The 18,786-nt window shown below is 31.3% G+C and overlaps 2 protein-coding genes across 3 annotated transcripts in view; one reads left to right on the forward strand and one right to left on the reverse strand.

The window, feature by feature from the left end:
* Positions 1 to 2,240, forward strand: part of LOC128192695 (uncharacterized) — a 13,133-nt gene extending 10,893 nt beyond the window's left edge. For both annotated transcript variants that reach the window (XM_052865589.1, XM_052865590.1), the window contains exon 4: positions 1,372 to 2,240. In XM_052865589.1, the coding sequence (XP_052721549.1) occupies positions 1,372 to 1,910 (539 nt within the window). In that variant the 3' untranslated portion in view covers positions 1,911 to 2,240. The remainder of the gene's footprint in view (positions 1 to 1,371) is intronic.
* Positions 2,199 to 18,432, reverse strand: LOC128192693 (uncharacterized). The gene is made up of 14 exons (XM_052865587.1): positions 18,270 to 18,432; positions 16,826 to 16,959; positions 13,626 to 13,770; positions 13,372 to 13,502; positions 12,118 to 12,253; positions 10,661 to 10,756; positions 9,524 to 9,663; positions 8,790 to 8,881; positions 8,216 to 8,300; positions 7,976 to 8,047; positions 7,766 to 7,861; positions 6,670 to 6,831; positions 6,479 to 6,574; positions 2,199 to 4,292 (listed from the first exon to the last, which is right to left on the reverse strand). The coding sequence occupies exons 1-14, from the start codon at positions 18,397 to 18,399 to the stop codon at positions 4,221 to 4,223; spliced, it is 1,587 nt and encodes a 528-aa protein (XP_052721547.1). The 5' UTR covers positions 18,400 to 18,432; the 3' UTR covers positions 2,199 to 4,220.
* Between the last annotated feature and the right edge of the window lie 354 nt (positions 18,433 to 18,786).

The raw sequence follows: 18,786 nt of genomic DNA on the forward strand, positions 1-18,786 counted from the left end.
CTGGGATTCTTAGAGGTGTATCTGGAATACCAATGAGTCCCCAGGGTTATCAAGAGTTTTACATTTGTATTACAATGTATTAGGGTATCCTTGGGGTTCTATGGAGTATTAAGAGTTATGATTCTGTATAATTAGGGTATTCTTGGAGTTCCTTGGGATATCCCTGGGGTTCCCTGTGGTTCTTAGAGGTGTGTCTGGAATACCAATGAGTCCCCATGGGTACCAAGAGTTTAAAATTTGTGTTATTCGGGTATCCTTGAGGTTCCTTGGGGTTCTATGGTGTATCAGGAGTTATAAATCTGTATTATTAGGTTATCTTTGGGGTTCCTTGGGGTATAATTGGGGTACCAAGGGTAAGGGGTGACCCTTGCACTCTAATGAGACCCCCTTGGGTATCAATAATTATTCATTTCTGTCATTGGGGTATCCTTGGGGTTTCCTTGGGGTTTCCTTGGGGTTCCTTGGGGTTTCCTTGGGGTTCCTTGGGGTTCCTTGGGGTTAAAAGACGTGCCGCACAAAAATTACACTGCAGTTTTGCTGAGTGTTGTTACCGGTAGTTCTTTCAGATGCAATATGAATAAAATCAGGTCTTTTGATCCACTTGTAAATATTGCTCTATAGAATCTTAGGTAAAGCAGGCAGTCATATCCAAATAACCTTAAAGATATCCAATCAAATTCTTGCTGGTAAGTTTTTGCCAGTGATTTGGAACTTTTATTATTTTTACTTAAGAAAAGACAAACATTACTGAGAGACAATCAAATGCGAAGTATGTATCCAAAATTTACATTGGTTTGTTTTTACTTGTCTAATGCAGTCTGAAGACAGAACTGCTGATTCTTTTTCTTTCTCCATGTTTTCAATACATGTTCCATAAGAAGTCCTGATATGTAGTTCAAGATGCGCAAATTTAAAGAATTTGTGATATATACAAGTATTTATATTTGAAAGGTCATGGGGCATAACCTTCTATTTCGTTACTTCAATAACTACCGCAATAGAAGTTAGTCTAAATTATGTAAATGTAAGTGAGAGGATGATGGATCTTATTCTTATCATGTTACCCTAGATCTGTTTTACTTTTTAGACCTGCTTTAAAAAGCATGTTACAATTTGTGAGATTACTCTTTTCATTTTTTGAATCTCTTAAAATATCTTGGCTAGAAGGGAAATTTTGATGCATCTTATGAAATAAAACTTTTCAACAGACTTGCATCATTGCCAGCCAATGGTCCAATCCATTATTCTCATATCTCTATGTTTTGTGCAGAGTTTGAACATATCTTGATAAGCCAAAGTTAGAGAATTCAAAATAGGATAAAGAAAATTTCAGTAAACATTCGAACCTATGAGCCTTTCATCTTATTTCAGATTGTGAGTATAAAACAGATGAGGAATACTCAGAAAGGAGGACTTCTGAAAGAAAACCTTCATTGTCATGTGCTGAAAGTAGAGCTATAGCTCAAACAATTGTCTTTTCCTTTTGCCAAAGAAAAAAGCATCCACTTTTTTCAAATTTCTTAATTCCAAACATTTTCATATCTCCCAAAGATTTTCGAATCATCATGTATGATTCAGTGAATGACATTTTAATATGCAGTGCCCCATTACCAATTTTCCAACCCTATCCATCGAAATCCCTACAGATTGCATCCATTATAATTCTGTGGATGGTTTTACATCATAGAATGTTTTGTGGAGGAATAGACCCTTCATCGATCATGGGAACAGTTAATGAAATGAAGGAAATCCAATCAAATTTCAAAGACAGAGCCAAAGAAAAATTGAATATTTATATTAATGCATTAAAATTTGGTGTTCATGAGTTCCCTTTAGTTCCAAGAGAATCATTTCCATCATATGAATTACTTGGATTTGGTGTACATTTGATTCCACAAACAAAAAGCTAGTTTTTTGTGATACATGTACCTGTAAGTTTGAAAAGTTTAGAACTTTCAAATTAGAACATGTACATGTAAATTGTGAAGGTACATAAAGAGATCAGCTGGCCTACAAATTATTCTTGATATTTTTATACCTGGAAAGATGGACAATATACAGTGATTGGTCTTCTTAGACAAATGTGAATTGAAAGTCGTCTTGAATTCTTTGTTTTTTAAATTGTTAACAGGTATTTTGGAGGTTAAATCACCTGTGTCAAGCTTGTGACATGTGACAAACTGGATATTGTAACTGTATTTACTTAAGCCTTTGAGTATTCATGTATCATAGAAAGAAAACTTTATTTTGAAGTTAATATTTCACCCAAAAAAATTATAAAAATTAATTTTTGATATGACAGAGAAAAATTGTTCGCCCTGTACTTTTCTGATCAACCGAGATCAGGCCAATTTAATCCACAAGGAATGCCTGGAGGTCCAATGGTCACCATGAAGAAAATATCCTACATTTTCATCCATATCTTGAAGATACTAGAATGCACCGTATCTGAAAGAAATGCCTTCCTCTGGCCTTCTATAAAATATCATTTTTGTACATTTACATATAAACGACAGTTCCAACATCAAACCTACTGATTTTAATATAAAAGGTTTAGCTGCTATTCACCATAAACATTTTGAGGTATTCGTGGAGGACTAACTGCAGCAATTTGAATTTTCAATTCTTTATAGAAAAATATTGGTACATGTAACACTTTCCTCTGTAGAGTTGGAGAGTACAATTTGGATTATTCATTAACACTGTCTTGATTGCTCATCTACCTTTCAAAGTTATGTAATGCATTTAGAAATCTTAAAAACTAGTATATTGTTGGCTCAGATGAGCAATTCTACCATGGTCATGGTATCAGGCACGTAGCATCGTGTTTGAATGCAGGAGGGCATTGGGAGGGGCAGACTCATTCAAAAAATCCTGACGAGCAAAAATAGAAGCAAATTCGCCGATCATGAAAAATCCTAATCTGGGACTTCCTTAATTCTAATTACATTTTATAAAAACTCCCTAGAAAGTTGTGGGGGGGGGTCTGTATCAAAATTCAATTTTCTATCTGTAATTTAAAAAAAAAATTGCTGTAAGAAAAAATGGGAAGTGGGGTCTGGCCCCCTGATGCTACGTGACTGCATACACTGTATAATATGTAGCACAAAGTAGGCTATATCTTAAAGGGGCATGGTCACGATTTTCGTCAAAAAAAAATTCAAGTTTTATTATTTACAATGCTTCAGAAAGGCATTTTTAATAGGCAACCGAAATTTGAGTGTCATTTGTTGAGTTAAAAGCAAGTAACAGAGCTTGAAATTCTTCACTATGTAAACAAAGCATTTGTTTACATTTTGAACGTTGAAGTAAAATTACAGGTTAAAACCTAAAACGAATGTGTTAAACGTTAGGAATTGCTTATCTTTGCTTAAAATTAATAAAAAGATAGACAAATAAGCTGGAAAAAGATTTTTTTATAGGTATATTGAACCTATGTAAACAAAAACAGGGAACGAGCCTTGTTTACATGACAGAGAACTGTGAGCCCCGTATCTTGCTTATAACTCTACGAATGACTATCAAATTTTATTTGTTCATTAGAAATCCATTTCAAAAGCATTGTTAATACTCAGAACATAAAAAATAGTTTTTGACCAAAATCGTGACCATGTCCCTTTAAGAGACCTGGATGGTCATGGCAATTTTTAAATTATTTCCTTGAGACGATAAGCTTTAATAAAGGTAAAGAAAAACATTAAAGCTAAAATATTTTAAGGTTTTTATTAACTAAATATTAGTTTTTGACCAAAAATGTAATATTTCAAATTTTACGGTATATCTGTTAACATCCAGCCGCTTAAACATTGTTGCAAGAATTTCATGCGTTAACACATGACAAATTTAATGATAAAATATAAAACAGCACAAACTTTATCTTCAATCATTCTTAACGACACGACCACAATGTTTAAATGTTGACACAGTTGTCACATAATTCTAATATCACCTGAGAGTCTATTAGTATTCGAATATGTTGCGTAATATAAATAAGTAGGAAGGAGAAAATATCAAATGTAAAGTATTGCTTATACGCATAGTCTGAAGAATTTTTAACAGATGTAATAATTGTACACACAATGTAGATAAAATTGCAGTTTATTACTAATTCACTGATGTCACCATGTTATTTTTAAAATGGTTTTGCTATAGATAGCAATAATTGACTTAAAAGGATTTCTACAAAATAAAAAAAAACTTTGACTTCACGCACACGGGTCTCATGATTGTTTGGGTTTTAGCTTTGTAGCTGCAAAATGTTTCAAAAAAGCCAAGGTAGATTTTTTTCCTTCCTGCAAAATCAAAATAATGTATTTGAGATTACTGGGTTAAGGCGATGCAGATTATTTCACTCAATTTTTGCTTGAAATTTTTCAGAAAAAAATATCCATTTCATTTTATGCGTTAATATTGAGCTATTCATTATATTTTATAAAATAGGGGAAAATATTTTGTACAAAATCATATTGTGTGCAAATTTGCATATAACAATCAACAAGAGGCCCACAGGCCTTGACGGTCACCTGAGTATCATAGCCCTTAGATTAACCTGTCGAGAAAGCCTCATGTGTGCATTTAAAAGCTTCATTTATGAGTCTAAACCCTAATCCGAGACTACTCCGACAAATATCCCCGCTTTCGTTATTTGACAATTGCATGGGGAAGGGGGGTAGGGTCAGAAAAAAATCAGATTGTAGCTCCAGGGAGTAAAAATTGTAAACTTTTGGTTAAAAGAGACCAGCAGATCTTTAATGTTAAATCTTTATTATATTCACAGTTTAATTTAGAATACACCAAAGAATACACAGGAAATTGGTAGAATTACTAAAATAAGAAACAAACTAAATGTATCCGATCCATAATCGCCATGTTCAATGGATTGGGAAGCATGACATATATGTATGGACTTAATACCCAGTATACTTGGACATACTTGTTTAAGTATCCTGTTATCGAAGAATTACACCCCACCCTTTGCTATTAATCTTTAACATCAATTCTAATCAAAGTACTGACGGGAGTTGATTTTATTGATTATTATTTATTTTAAAATCAACGATACGTTTTTTTTGCATGGCAAGTAGTTTATAATCTCTATTTAAATTACGCACTTTTTAAAAATATGGATCCTCGGATTTTTCCGACAAGAATTTCGAGAAAACCTCTTATAAATCATGTTGTGTAATATTTAGAAATAGAAATGATTTCATCAAACTATGTATCGGTATTCGAAATATTTCAAAAAGTGTATGGCTCCAAACAATAATGAACTATAGTCTCGTTCAACCAGATGCTCGTCTGTCTCCGTTAATATCCGACAAGTGAGAGGTACCAGGTCACGTGATAGCTTGATGATTCGACCTGTTAATATAGACTGACTCTCTGCTTGTCGGAGATGTACGGAGACAGCCGATGGTTGAACGAGACTATATTGAATTCTGGCATAGGAATACATACGACTGCAAAAAACTTCTAAATTGTTCGTACTATTTAAAATCTGACTATTTCTTAGGTATTTATAAATGAGTTTCCTTTTAAAAAATGCTTCAGCGTATATTACATCGAATTTATCGATTATTTTCAAGAACTAACTCTTGTCAGCGGTGATGATTTGTGCTTAGGTCCGAACACTGTTTCAGTTTCGGTTTGCCAGAGTAACTGCATAGGAGAGTTGATTAAAACTAACTCCCAACAATATTTATAGTGTTTAAAATTTGTTTTAAATAATTTTCCTATTCCTTATGATTAAATGTTTATTTCCACCAGAGTATTTACTGATACTCTTATTATTTACTTTTTTAAAAAATGTGCTTGTCTCCAAGAATGGTTCATGGACATCATAACCATGCATTTATTTTTTCTCAGATAGAAATGGTAATAGAAAAGAATTTTTTTTCATACATTTTAACGATACATGTATAACCATATTGGTCATGAATTTGAAAATTTTGGCAGAGGGCTTTATGAACATCAAAACCATGTATTTTGTTTTTCCCCCATGTGTTGGAGTAAAGTAGATGTTTGAAAATTTGGCTTTTTTGCATATCTAGTCACGTCTATGAAGCCCCGAAGATTGTTAAGTCTTGAATTTCACAATTTAGATTCCTCTTATTATACATATGCATCATAGTAAAAATAGTAACAATTGGCACCATAGTTTTCAAGAAGAAGTTAAAAAATGTAAAATTATAAACTGTCGACGACGGACGAAGACCAATAGCTCTGAGTGACTCAGGCGACCTTAAAAACCAATATAATATTCATTTGAATTAGAATTGCAAAATTATCATAAATATTAAAAATGTTTATCAATTGGAAAGCAAAGTTTTCCTTAGGACACCACTGTTAATCTCTTTTTAAAGATATATTTTTCGTACCCACAAACTTTGATGGATATGTAGAGTACGTAAACTGTCCTTTGAGATGCAAAATACATATGTACGAGAAAAGAAAAGGCAACATATTGAGTGTCAAATACCTCCATAATAAATTTTACATCTTCTGTTTCCACACTAAAATCAGCCGTGTTCACATAATGTGTATGGACGCCGACTGTCCTGGGTAAATCTTTAGACTAAAAAGTATTTTGAAATAAATGGATAACTTTAAAATATCAGGAAGTTAGAAAGATATTAACATTTCATAAATTTCGAATTATTGTTGACTTACACTGAATCCTATCTGGTCTGCGTTTAGAGATACCGTTGAGAAAAAAGCTTGAGTGAAGTCCTTTAACGAATTGATTTGTTGCTTTTCTGATCCTAGTATGCCATAGTTTGCTAATGCATACCCTTTGCGACTGCAATATTCGACGATCTCATTGAAGTCAATCTACAAAGAACAAATATTTAATTTGGTAACGAAATGCATGCTAAAGGTCACTGCAAAATACACCATTTTAGATTTATGGCCGCATAACTTTTTACCCCCATATTACTTGATCCTCATTTATCAAAGTTGTGAAGTAAATGTATACAGATTGCCATTTAAAGACTTCAAGTAGTACAATAATAAAAAAAAAAACATGCAGCCTTGATTATTTTTTCATAATTTTTTTTCTTCAGATCTTCCGAACAATATGTTTCTTTTAAAGTGGATGGCATTATTTTGCCATTTTTTCACGTTTTAGAATTTGGATGAAACAAAATTTAATCTGTTTTAGTATTTTTGTGTTCATGTCTTTTTTTATGGTTTTAAAAGTTGTTATATCCTACAAAAACTGAAAAAAATATTCTGCGTGATATTATTATATATTGCCTACTAGCAAAAAATAGATCTGAATGTACGAATCTCCGATAATTGTTTTCTTTTTAATTTCTGGGTCCATAATTCTTTAACCTAAGACCTTTCATTTGACAATTTTATTTGCTAAGATTCTTGATAAACATTTCATAAATATATTTTAAAAAGCACAAGTTTTTGTATCGTTAAAGCTTTGATTGCAAAAGTATTCCACTATTTAGTAATAATGTAACTAATATTGATATACAATATCATATGTTTCTATGTGCTTAAAACAGTGAGATCAGTGATTATGCACTTAGTTTATGTTGACAAATTAATGAATGGCTTACTTAGCTTGTTTTTTTTACCATCTAAATCTGTAAATGTAAACTATAAGTTAATTCAGGCTTTTTCAGGGCGTTTAACTAGTTTAATTGTATGTCACCGTATCACAATATAGATATTGCATCTTTCATGTCACAGGCATGTTGTGAAGGGTGAGGAAAGATGTCACCATTAAAATCGCATTGATGGTAATTACATTTCCACTGCTATCTTTATCCATAATTTTCATTGCAGCTTCAATTGTGGCATTTTCTCCAAACAGTATTTCTTTCTGTCCAGCAGTGAATGTTTCCTTTAATAAATCATTGAAAAAAAGACCAACATTATGACTTAATATTGTTTTTAATGTTTAGTCAAATGCCTTGCTCAATTAGCTTGACACACATTAGTTATATCATAAACTTACATCTTTGAAAACTTCTGTCAATTCATCTTTGGTGATGGTGTTACTGCAGTCAATGTCATACTTTCCTGCTAACTGTTAAAAATGCCCATGTTTTTAAGGACAAGAAATCCAACTCATAGTTTAAGCAAGAAAGTTGACTTTTTAATTATACGTATATGTTTATTTGTAAAATGTAACATAAATTAAGTGATACGTTATATCATCGTAAAATACACAAGCTAAAGAAAAAACAATGTATACCTCCAAGAATTTACTGATAGCTTCTCCGGTAGACTGATGTTCTTTTCCCAGCCTTACGGCGGTTAATCTTCTGTCTAAGGCTTTCCTGTAAATATTTATTTATTAATATTTGTTGGATCAATCATAGCATATCAGCCTTCGTAAAGACTATGTCTGGACTCATTCATTCTCAAAATGTTCAATTAAGCACCGTAAGTGATCAAGAATTATGCATAAAATGCCGTTTTGCGTATACTGAATCGGTTGCCATGTTTACAAAATTAGAAGCTTGGCTACATGTACATGTAGGTACTTAGTTGAATTATGTATTATCAACAATTTAAACAGGTTATTTCAACCCCAACTGAAATCGTTCGTTTTTATTGCTATCAAAGGGGAATGCCAAACGTCTTACACACAAGACCCTGCATATTCAATTAAGAGACAACATTGATTTTATCAATCATTTTATTTGCAAGCGAAGCATGAATTAATAAACCAAACTTCATTGACACGTTCTTATTTAAATTGTCTTTATTTTTAGATTATTAATACATTGGATGTTAACATATGGATTTACTTAAAAAAGAAATACCTTGCCAGCGTAGTATCTGGATATGTCACTTTGTGCTTATTTTTGCGTGTTACTACCGAATTATAGTTGTTCGTCTCGTCATCGTTGTTGAACTATGAAAAAAACAACAGTCAGCTAAAACTTTCCCTCTTTAAGATCACTGAAGTCATACGCGGATCCAGAAAATATTGGCACGAGGAGGGTCAAAGGGATAACTGTGTTTGCCAGGGGGCCAAGGCCTATTTTCGGTAATTTTATAATACTATGGGAATATGAGATATTTAAATTTTCCACCAGGTACCCTCTTTACCCAAGAGTGACACAAAATGGACGTGTCTTATAGCCGAAAACGGTATTGGATGCGCCGCGCAGTTATACATAGCAAGTGATACATTAAAAAAACAGTGGTTTTAAAATAATATTGTTTTAAGTGAGGAAATTGTAAATAATATAAATATTAGTAATAAGGAAACATTCTTTGAATATTATGAGGTGACAATTTCGGTCGGGGTGTGGTCGAATCCAATAAAGCCCGAAGGGCTTCATGATTGTTTTTACCACGCTCAGACCGAAATTTTCGCCTCATAATACTCAAAGAATGATTCTTTATTCCTTAAAGATTGTTTAACATTTTCAGAAGTATAATTCTAATCGTTTTTTTCAATGCAAAGTGGTTTTCAAGCTTATCGCTTTATATTATAATATGTTGAATTTCTTGAGAGCAACTGACGTAAATTAGTGCTTATAAGTCTTACCACAATAAAGCCAAGCGTTTTATCGGATGTTTTTTCGTCTCTCGCAAACTTGTTTCTTCTGTCCAATATTTTGGGTAAATCTTTCAAAGGATGCAGTCTTCTGAGAAAAGAGTCTTCATTTTTCATCGACAACCACCATCCTTTATGTTATATAAGAACATTTCGATATCCTCTTTACATATATCACTGCTATTACTACAACTATATAATGAAAATAATTATTATTTTTCAAATATTATTAAATAAGCAAAATATTGATTGAATCCACAATTTTTAAATGATGCATTGAATAACTACAGATATATTAAAGCTGCTTGGTCCGATTTTATATCAGATTTTATGCACGCTTTTAAACAATGGTTATGCTTAGTATATGTATAATAATAGACACTGCAGTAGTTTTTTCTAGTCAATTATGCCAAATTTCAATCGAGAAAAATACGTACAAAATTTGATAACAAACAAACGACATAAAAGGGTACCGCGTTATTTCGCATCATGTTAAATTTCACCCCTGACGACGAGACGGGTATCATGGTTGTATTACGACTTTGACATCGTATTAAATAAAGGTCGAAACATAATCAGACAAATTACAAATAAACATGTGTACGTTCTGTTCGCCAATATTTCTGAAGTTTGCTTTCTTTACAATCGATGCATAGCATGCGGGTTGAATACTAGTAACCCCAATTATTTCGGGGACGAAACCAAATGGTTTCCTTTTCTAAAAATTCCCATGATGCACTTTGGTTTGTTTTTTCGTTTGCCCAAAAAGAAATTATTTTTATTTACTTTGAATATTTTTACTTTGAAACTGATTCTTCTCTTGTAAATAGGAGAAATTCCATAACTTTTTAAGATAAATGGTTTGTATGGAAAAAATTTGATACTGTAATAACAAAAAAATCGGACCAAGCAGCTTTAATCAAAAGGCCAATTGGCCGAATATGGTGTCTGAGCCACAAACGTTTCAACCTTTGACCTAACTATATGAAGCCTAGTTTTACAGTATTCCAAGCAATACCAAACAAAATGTCAAAAGTGGATCAGTTTAAGTCCTAACTTTATGATAAGGATATATCTATCAAATGGTTTAGCAGGGTACATAATGTGTCTACTGTTCTGTAAATATACCGTCAAAGCAAGAGATTGGGTAGTTCATGATGATTCCACCGTCCGAGTACAGAGCGGTATGTCCATTTACCCGACATTTCACTGGTTGAATCAAGCCTGTGAACATAATGAAAAGATCCATAGTAATTAAGTAATCACAACTAACAACACTTCATTGAAATGTTTCTTTGGCTAGAAATGACATTAAAAAACCACAGTTTACAAATTAGATTTCAGTTTGCTCTATATACAAATTAATTCAATAATTGTTTAACAGTTTAGGCGTTCGATATAGTGAATACAGTTAGGTGTGTTTTTCGGTCTTTTGATTGTATTTTAAACAGTTTTAGTGTGCTTCAATAAAAATTTCATTAAACCGCAGTTTACAAATTTCATTATTTTCATTAAACCACAGTTTACAAAGAATTTAATTTCATTAAACCACAGTTTACAAAGAGTAAGATTTCACTTTGCTCTATATACAAATTAATTCAGTAATTGTTTAGGTGTTAGTCGTATTTCTCGGTCTTTTTATTGTATTTTAAACAGTTTTAGTGTGCTTCAATAAAAATTTCATTTTACAAATTTAAGTTTCCTAAGTAAGAAATAAACACCCCCTTATTTTTTTACGAATACGTGCAGCTTTATAATTAATTTTTTTTAAACACACCTTCAATGTATACAAGTATCTTTTCCCTCCCATTTTGTTTGCTTAAGTATATACTAGGTTTACAGGAATTTAATTTGTTTATTAAAGTTGAAATGTTTTTGGCAATAATACTATTCTTATTCTTCCGCAAGATATTATTCGCTGGAAATATTGTACAAAAGAAACATGTAATATTCAGCTTTTAATTAGTTGAAGTAAATAGCAAAAGTAAGTTTAACTAATCGAGACAACAAAGAAATCAATTCAGATTTGTACTCCTCCACAGCTACTGCGAAGATCAACGAGATTATCCAATATACCACAAACGTCATCAGATTTGAAATACATATCAACATTGCAATATAATGACTAATGTCTAAACATAGGACTATATAAAATTATGTCGAAATCATTTCTAAGTTCCATTCTCAAACGATGCCTATTGCAAGAAATATTTATCTATAATGCTAAGAGCTCATAGGTTGTTCCAAGGACCTCGCTAACATTAGTATCTTATTATCCTTAAGAATATCTTACAAAGATATTTTATGAATAATTTACGTTCTTTATATTCCAAGCGATAATTTGCGATTGATACACATGTAAACTTTACTACTGCAACGAAACCGTTGGGGTTACCCGGAACAGACGTGTCAATGACCTACTAAATCTCTGTACAATAAAACGATCAGCAAAAGTTCTGAGTACAAATGTAGTTGAAAACAAATAAGGTTACTGTTATTGTGAGTGTTATAAGATAGCCTCCTTGGTTTTGAAATGCTGTTTGAAATATAAAAATCGAGGCCAACTTAAATGCGATTGATCTAACCTGGGAGTGCGACTGACATCCGGACGGCTAGTCGGATTGGAATATTTGGAGTTGTCTTCGGGTGAAAGTACTCCTCATGTAGTACTGTTAAGTTGGTGACTACAACGCACAGTTCCCTTCCCGTTTTTTCATAGAGCTGTACAAATACGTTATAAAGGTATAGTTTAGTTCTCATTCAGTAGCAGATCAAGCAAAGAAGGGAATATTATTATTTTTTAAGTCTTATTTTTAAACGTTTAAGACTGTCCAAAAGATGCTGAGTATATATTATCATTATATTCATTCTATACTAATGGTTAGAAAATAATGAAAGATAAATCACGCATTTGATAGATATGTGTCTTTTTTATTGTACTTTTTTTTATTAAATTAAAAAGCAGAACTATTCGATTTTAATTGAAAAAAAGAAAGAATTGTGTTCAGCCATGCTAAATGAATGAATGAGCCGCATAATATATTTGCAAATTATAAAAAAATAACAACAATGTTGTGCTCAATTAAGTCTTTGAAAAGAAAATGTTTGTCAAAATACAACACTAAAGGTGTGCACTTGTTCCCAAACTATTTCATCCCGATTGAAGCTTGTCCGTTTTTATCAAGATTCTCAGAATCGTTCAGAACACACAGATAACCTCTCAGTTTTTATAAGCATTTTCAAATCGCTATTATCGTAGACAGAAAGAATATATATATTTTTTTTTAGTCCCCTGCCGGTTTTCACCAGAGGGGACTATAGCTTTCCTCTGCGTCCGTGAGTCCGTCTGTCTGTCCGTCCAACCATCTGTCCGTCCGTCTGTTCGTCCGTCAGTCTGTCCCACTTTAGTTTTCCACATTTTTTTTCTTAATGCGTTTGAGGATTAATATGATTAATATTTGCTGAACAGCTTCCAAATGTCAAACTACAGATCATGTTTACACTTTTGTAGCGTCTGGTTGACATATTTTCGAGAAAATTAATTTTTTATATTCAAATTTTTTAATGTTCGGGTTCGATATTCTGCATAACAGTGCATTGATTTCACAATTTTAACAAACCGGTAGGGGACGTATATTGCTTATGCAATATTCTCAGAATGCTTGTTTTAAATAACAAAACAGACTTTTGAAACAATAGTAATTATCTGAATTTTCTTTACATATGAATGATAAAAGCGTACTTTTTTAAAAAAAAATCTATCTTTAAAAGATATTGCAATTAATCGGATCACACTGCTTTAAACGACTATTAATATGTGCTAGTATATTGTGATTTACATCGCGAAAAGTAGCATCTTTGTTGCCGAGTTTCTTTTCCACTAACGTTCCAATATAATCATAAAAGGAAGTGTAGTTTTGCCAGCCCAAAAATTGGAACATGTTATAAATGACTCTCCATTTCCCGACATCTAATAAGAAAAAAAAATAAATGTCTTTTGTATCAAAAAAAAAATGAAAAGTATTTCAAATCATAAATTGAATAAAATTTACAAAGGAAAAATTGAAAATACACATAGTACGTGTATACTAACCGAGAAAGGCACCGAGATTCACACTGGAGATTTCTTCTATTTCCTCTGCGTTGAATCCTAGCACTGCAACAAGAGCTGTAACAGAGCCAATGCTTGTTCCAGCACACCTTTTGATTTTCTTTAACAAACCAATTTCGTCCAAAAGCTATTCCAAAGACATTAAAAAACATAATATATAGATATGCATATTCTATCGGTGTAATGTTATAGTCTATGAAATTCATTACCTCCAATTATTGTCCAGCTTTCTTTGGTAAGATACTGTACTACTATTGCCCGTTATATATATTTATGGAATTATTCTTTGAGTTTTATGACGTTGTAGTTTTAGTCGGGGCGTGATCAGATCAAATAATGTTATCATCATATATATATATATATATATATATATATATATATATATATATATATATATATACATATATATATATATATATATATATATATATATATATATATATATATATATATATATATATATATATATATATAAGGCTTGGGGTAATGCTAAATGTAATGGTACTGCATTGCAATGCATTACATGTTTTCAAAGTAATGCTAGTAATGTGTAATGCCACAAAATTAACATTACAAGTAATGCTTATGTAATTCATTACTTTCCAAAATATAGTGTCATGCTGACATTACATGGCATGACTTTGCATTACTATGTTTATTTATGCATGATCACTTTAAAAAATGTGATGAATAAATGAATAGTTGAAATTGGATTTGACTAAATTTATTTTTTAAGAAGAAAGAAATAATTCTTGAGACAAAAATGTTTTAATTGTATTATTAAAAAAGATTTTAAAAAATTCATTTTTGAATTGTTAATATTACTAAATATAACAGCACAATTTCATGACATTTTTAAGAGTGTTGATATTAAGAGTTTTTAATCATCTAAACAATTTACTCCAATTTGTTTGCACTTCAATAAGAAATGTGTCAACAACACACTATGCCCCCAGGATAATCTATTGTATCAAAACAATCTATGCTAAACACCCCAATCCCCTTCCCTTCGCTATGTCCCAATAGAATAGGAGACAGACATGCACCTTTAAAAGCAAAAGGAATGCACTGTCCATCTATGATGAAAATCAATATCACTTCCAATATGATAACCCATTTGAAAATAATTTTACTTACTTATTCTCTCTCTCTCCCTTTCTCTCTCTCTTGTATATTAAGTAAACTGTACATTAGTTTGGAGTGATATAAAATACAAGTTTCATGTTTTTTTTCTATTATTGCACTTAATGTATCCTCAGATAAAGAATTTTATTTAGTATAGCTCGGAAGATTTTCAAACTAACAGGATGCAGTTAAAAGATGAACCCTTTGAAACTTCGATCATAAAGCGCAACAGCAATCTTTTGTCTTAAAGTGTCCTCAGTACAAAGAAATATGATTCAAATACAGTATCTTAAGAAATATAACTGGGAAAAACCATCTGTTTATGAATTAATACAATTAAGTGTCCAAAATTATAAAGATTTGAGTAATCTGGAGAAATATCTCTATTTAGCTTTTGATAACCGCAACATATGATTATTCCATAAGTTGTTTTTTGTTATGCATGAAATTCTGTGTCTCTAGTTCGTATCCTACATTGTATCATGCCAAATGTCTATAAATATCATTTTACTTATGTAATATGTTGTTCATAATGCCACAAGATGATTATAGATTGAGCAAATAAAGAATGACTCTTCTAAAGTCATTGAATTTGAACCTGATACTGAGCATGAACCTGTAGATATGTTTAAGAGTCTTTTATATATTTGAAACATTTGCAAAAACTCTTTACTAGCTTTACTTTTTAAAACAAAGTAATGGTAATGGTAATGCATTACTTTACTCATGTAATGGTAATGTAATGCATTACTTCAAGAAAATCAAGTAATGGTAATGGTAATTTAATGCCCAAATTCATGAAGTAATGGTAATGTAATTCATAACTTTACAATGTAATTCGCCCCAAGCCTGATTTATATATATATATATATATATATATATATATATATATATATATATATATATATATATATATATATATATATATATATATATGAAAGAATGGTTCCTTATTACTCATCATCATGTAATGTTCATTAAATGTACGATCAAATATTAAATCTATGACATTTTTACGTTATTTTCATTTCTTTTAAGACGGATCAGGACTTTGTTGTATAAATGTATTTGTCAATGATTTTTAATTAGTTTTTTAACCCATCAATATTCAGATAAGCTCTACTATAGATATTTTTTATGGCTATTTTCTTGCCTTGCAAGGAAGATATTTTGATAGCAATAATTCCCCTTTTCTGGCAATATAAATTTTGTTGACAATTATAATTTTATGAAATTATTAATCTGCTTTAATTTATTAGATGATTTTAAGAACAGAAATAAATTCTAAAAATTAGCTACAACATTGACCTTTTTACATAGCAAATCATAATTTTTCGAATATTTTGATACATTCAACACTAAATTTTGAAGTTTTTGATTTTGAATTTGAACAAAAAGTTAAAACACATTAACAACACTCAATGAAAATTTTTCTTAAACATTTGATATATCAATCTTAACATGTTCTTTATAACAAATTTCTTGGCATTTAACGGAGATACTACAATAGTAATTACTCTATCCCATTATCTGAAATTTCAACTTTATGTGACAGTTTTAGTTTTGAAACCTTAAAAAAATTGGGTTGTTTTTAAGGGGGAGAATGGGGCACAAATTAAAGTGGAGATGTCCTCTGCATCGTATCTATAGACTTTATATATAAGATTACCGTCAAAAACGTATCAATCCGCCTGGAGTTATGTTTGAATTGTGTGCATTTTGACATCATTGTAAGAGTCATATGACCATTTTTATCTAAATATTAAATTAAAAGCAATGAATTCAATATTCATTAGCCTTATACGATATTCATGGATAATGAAGCCACAACTGCCCGAAACTATTTTGTATCGTATTAAAGAAAAATATGGAATTTATTCCTTAATTCACACAACTTGACTTCCACAATGTTTATAACATTTTACATATTATATATTATATAATATTTACATATTATATTATATTCCATGAAAACTGTCATGTGATCAACATAAGTCATGTGATCAACATCCTATCTCCCCTTCTTTAATGCCGTATAGTTTTTATTTCGCTTGTACCTTAAGCGCTCCTAGGTAGGCCATTCCTTTAACTCCACCTCCCTCAAATACAATGTTTTCAAACGGAAACTGGTCAATGTAATCACGAACATCTATCGAGGAAAATTCGTCATCGTTTTCATCATCACTTTCATCTATTGAAAATACAAAATATGAAAAATTTAAATAAATGAATTTGAAACAATAATAAATTTGAAACACTCACCAATTTTACTTAGTTCTACTCCTAGAGACTGTCTGGTGGCAGCATGGACCAATGTCGTAGTGAAATGGATTAAAACCCATGCACGGGAAGTGAGATTGGATCGAGAAAGTATGCTATTTCTCTAAGTGTTTCAGCTTCTCTATCATCAGAAAGATACTATAGTCTGCCCCAAGTTATTGCTTCCATCACCTTTTGATGATTTTAAATAAAAATACACATACCTGTGAAAGAAATACAATTGAAATCGATGAAAGGGAATATATCCAAGATATCTTCATTGAACAATTATCCCTTTTCACTAATAAAATTTCACAGGAACGAAAACAATTTTCTTACGGAGATTTGTAATGGGAAATGTTTACATCTTTTCTCCATTCGGAATTCACTCGGAATACATCGCGCAATTTTTTAACATTATCATCCGGGCTTATTAATGGCTGATGCATGCAAAATAGACTTTCAATTTTTGTATGTGTATTGAAACCTGAAGCGTTAGAGGGGGCGTTTCAGAACAGATAATCTGGACATTTTTCATATTAGTGGATGAACGTATTTTGAGCACAAATGTATTTACTATTATTGAAATATCAAGCGAAAAGTGGTGGAAGCAAAAACTCGGGACAGAGTATAGGATTTTTATCCAAATGATTATAAAAGAAACCAATCACCACAAATTTACTTATCATTACAAATTGCATTACAAAACACATGTACTATTTATTCAGAAAAGACCAAACACAAATTTACTTTTCCATGAATAATGCTATTCTTGGACTGTTTTTGATGATTCGCTACAGCTTTGTTTTGAAAATTGTCATCAAAGACTTATTAGACTGGACCATGCCAAGTTTTTTCTATGTTAGCGTCCGCGGACGGATTGGTTTTGAGATGTAAAAATTAAAAAAAACCCAAAAAAACCACAATTGTTGTTCATAAAATTAGATCGCTTTTTTAATATGTCGGGCTCAGGATCGCATTTTTAAATCCGGATCAGAAATCAAATATTAAAACATTCAAAATGGAAATCATATAGTAGATATTTGTTATTTTTGTATTTTTGGTTACAAAATGAAAAAAATACTTCAAAATATATAATAAATTTTATTTTGTCGATCCTTTAATGTTGTGTTTTTTTTCTAAGGTTTTCTTTTCCTGATAGAAAGACAGGTTTTTGAGTTTTGGGTGGACGCTAAACAAAGAAAAAACTTGCAATGGCCCTGCTTTGAAGACGAAAAATACCACAATCCACACAATCGTGATCAGTTGGACTCTTCCCATCACAGATGCCATTATTGTTGGGTTTCAATGCAATATCTTCTAGGATCGTGTCTTCAAAATCAGACAGCTGGTAGGAAAACCCTCCTCCCATTATTGCCTAGCTGTAAAATGAAGTTCAACTGAATGACCTAAAAATAATTATTGCGCAATATTTAAAAAAATACAACTTTTGTCAAATTTTAATAGAGAGTTCAGTACAGTTTATCAAATTGAACACAAGGTTACACATTTGCAAGAAATGTCATTTTATGCGGGTTTTTATATTAGTTTGGTAAAGAATAAGTCATTTTGCATTGATAACGTAAGGTCCACTATTCAAAAAAGTCTGTTTGCCCACTCTCGACCTACTGATTGAAAAAAAAAACCTGACTCAAGATTATTGAATGAACATCTTTCAAATCCAATAGTCAAATTTTGAAGCCACTATGGATTCAGAATTTATTTCTAAGCTCAAATTTTCGCGAATTTCGTCAATCAA

Source organism: Crassostrea angulata, chromosome 7 (assembly GCF_025612915.1).
Source record: "Crassostrea angulata isolate pt1a10 chromosome 7, ASM2561291v2, whole genome shotgun sequence".
Lineage (NCBI taxonomy): Eukaryota > Metazoa > Mollusca > Bivalvia > Ostreida > Ostreidae > Magallana > Magallana angulata.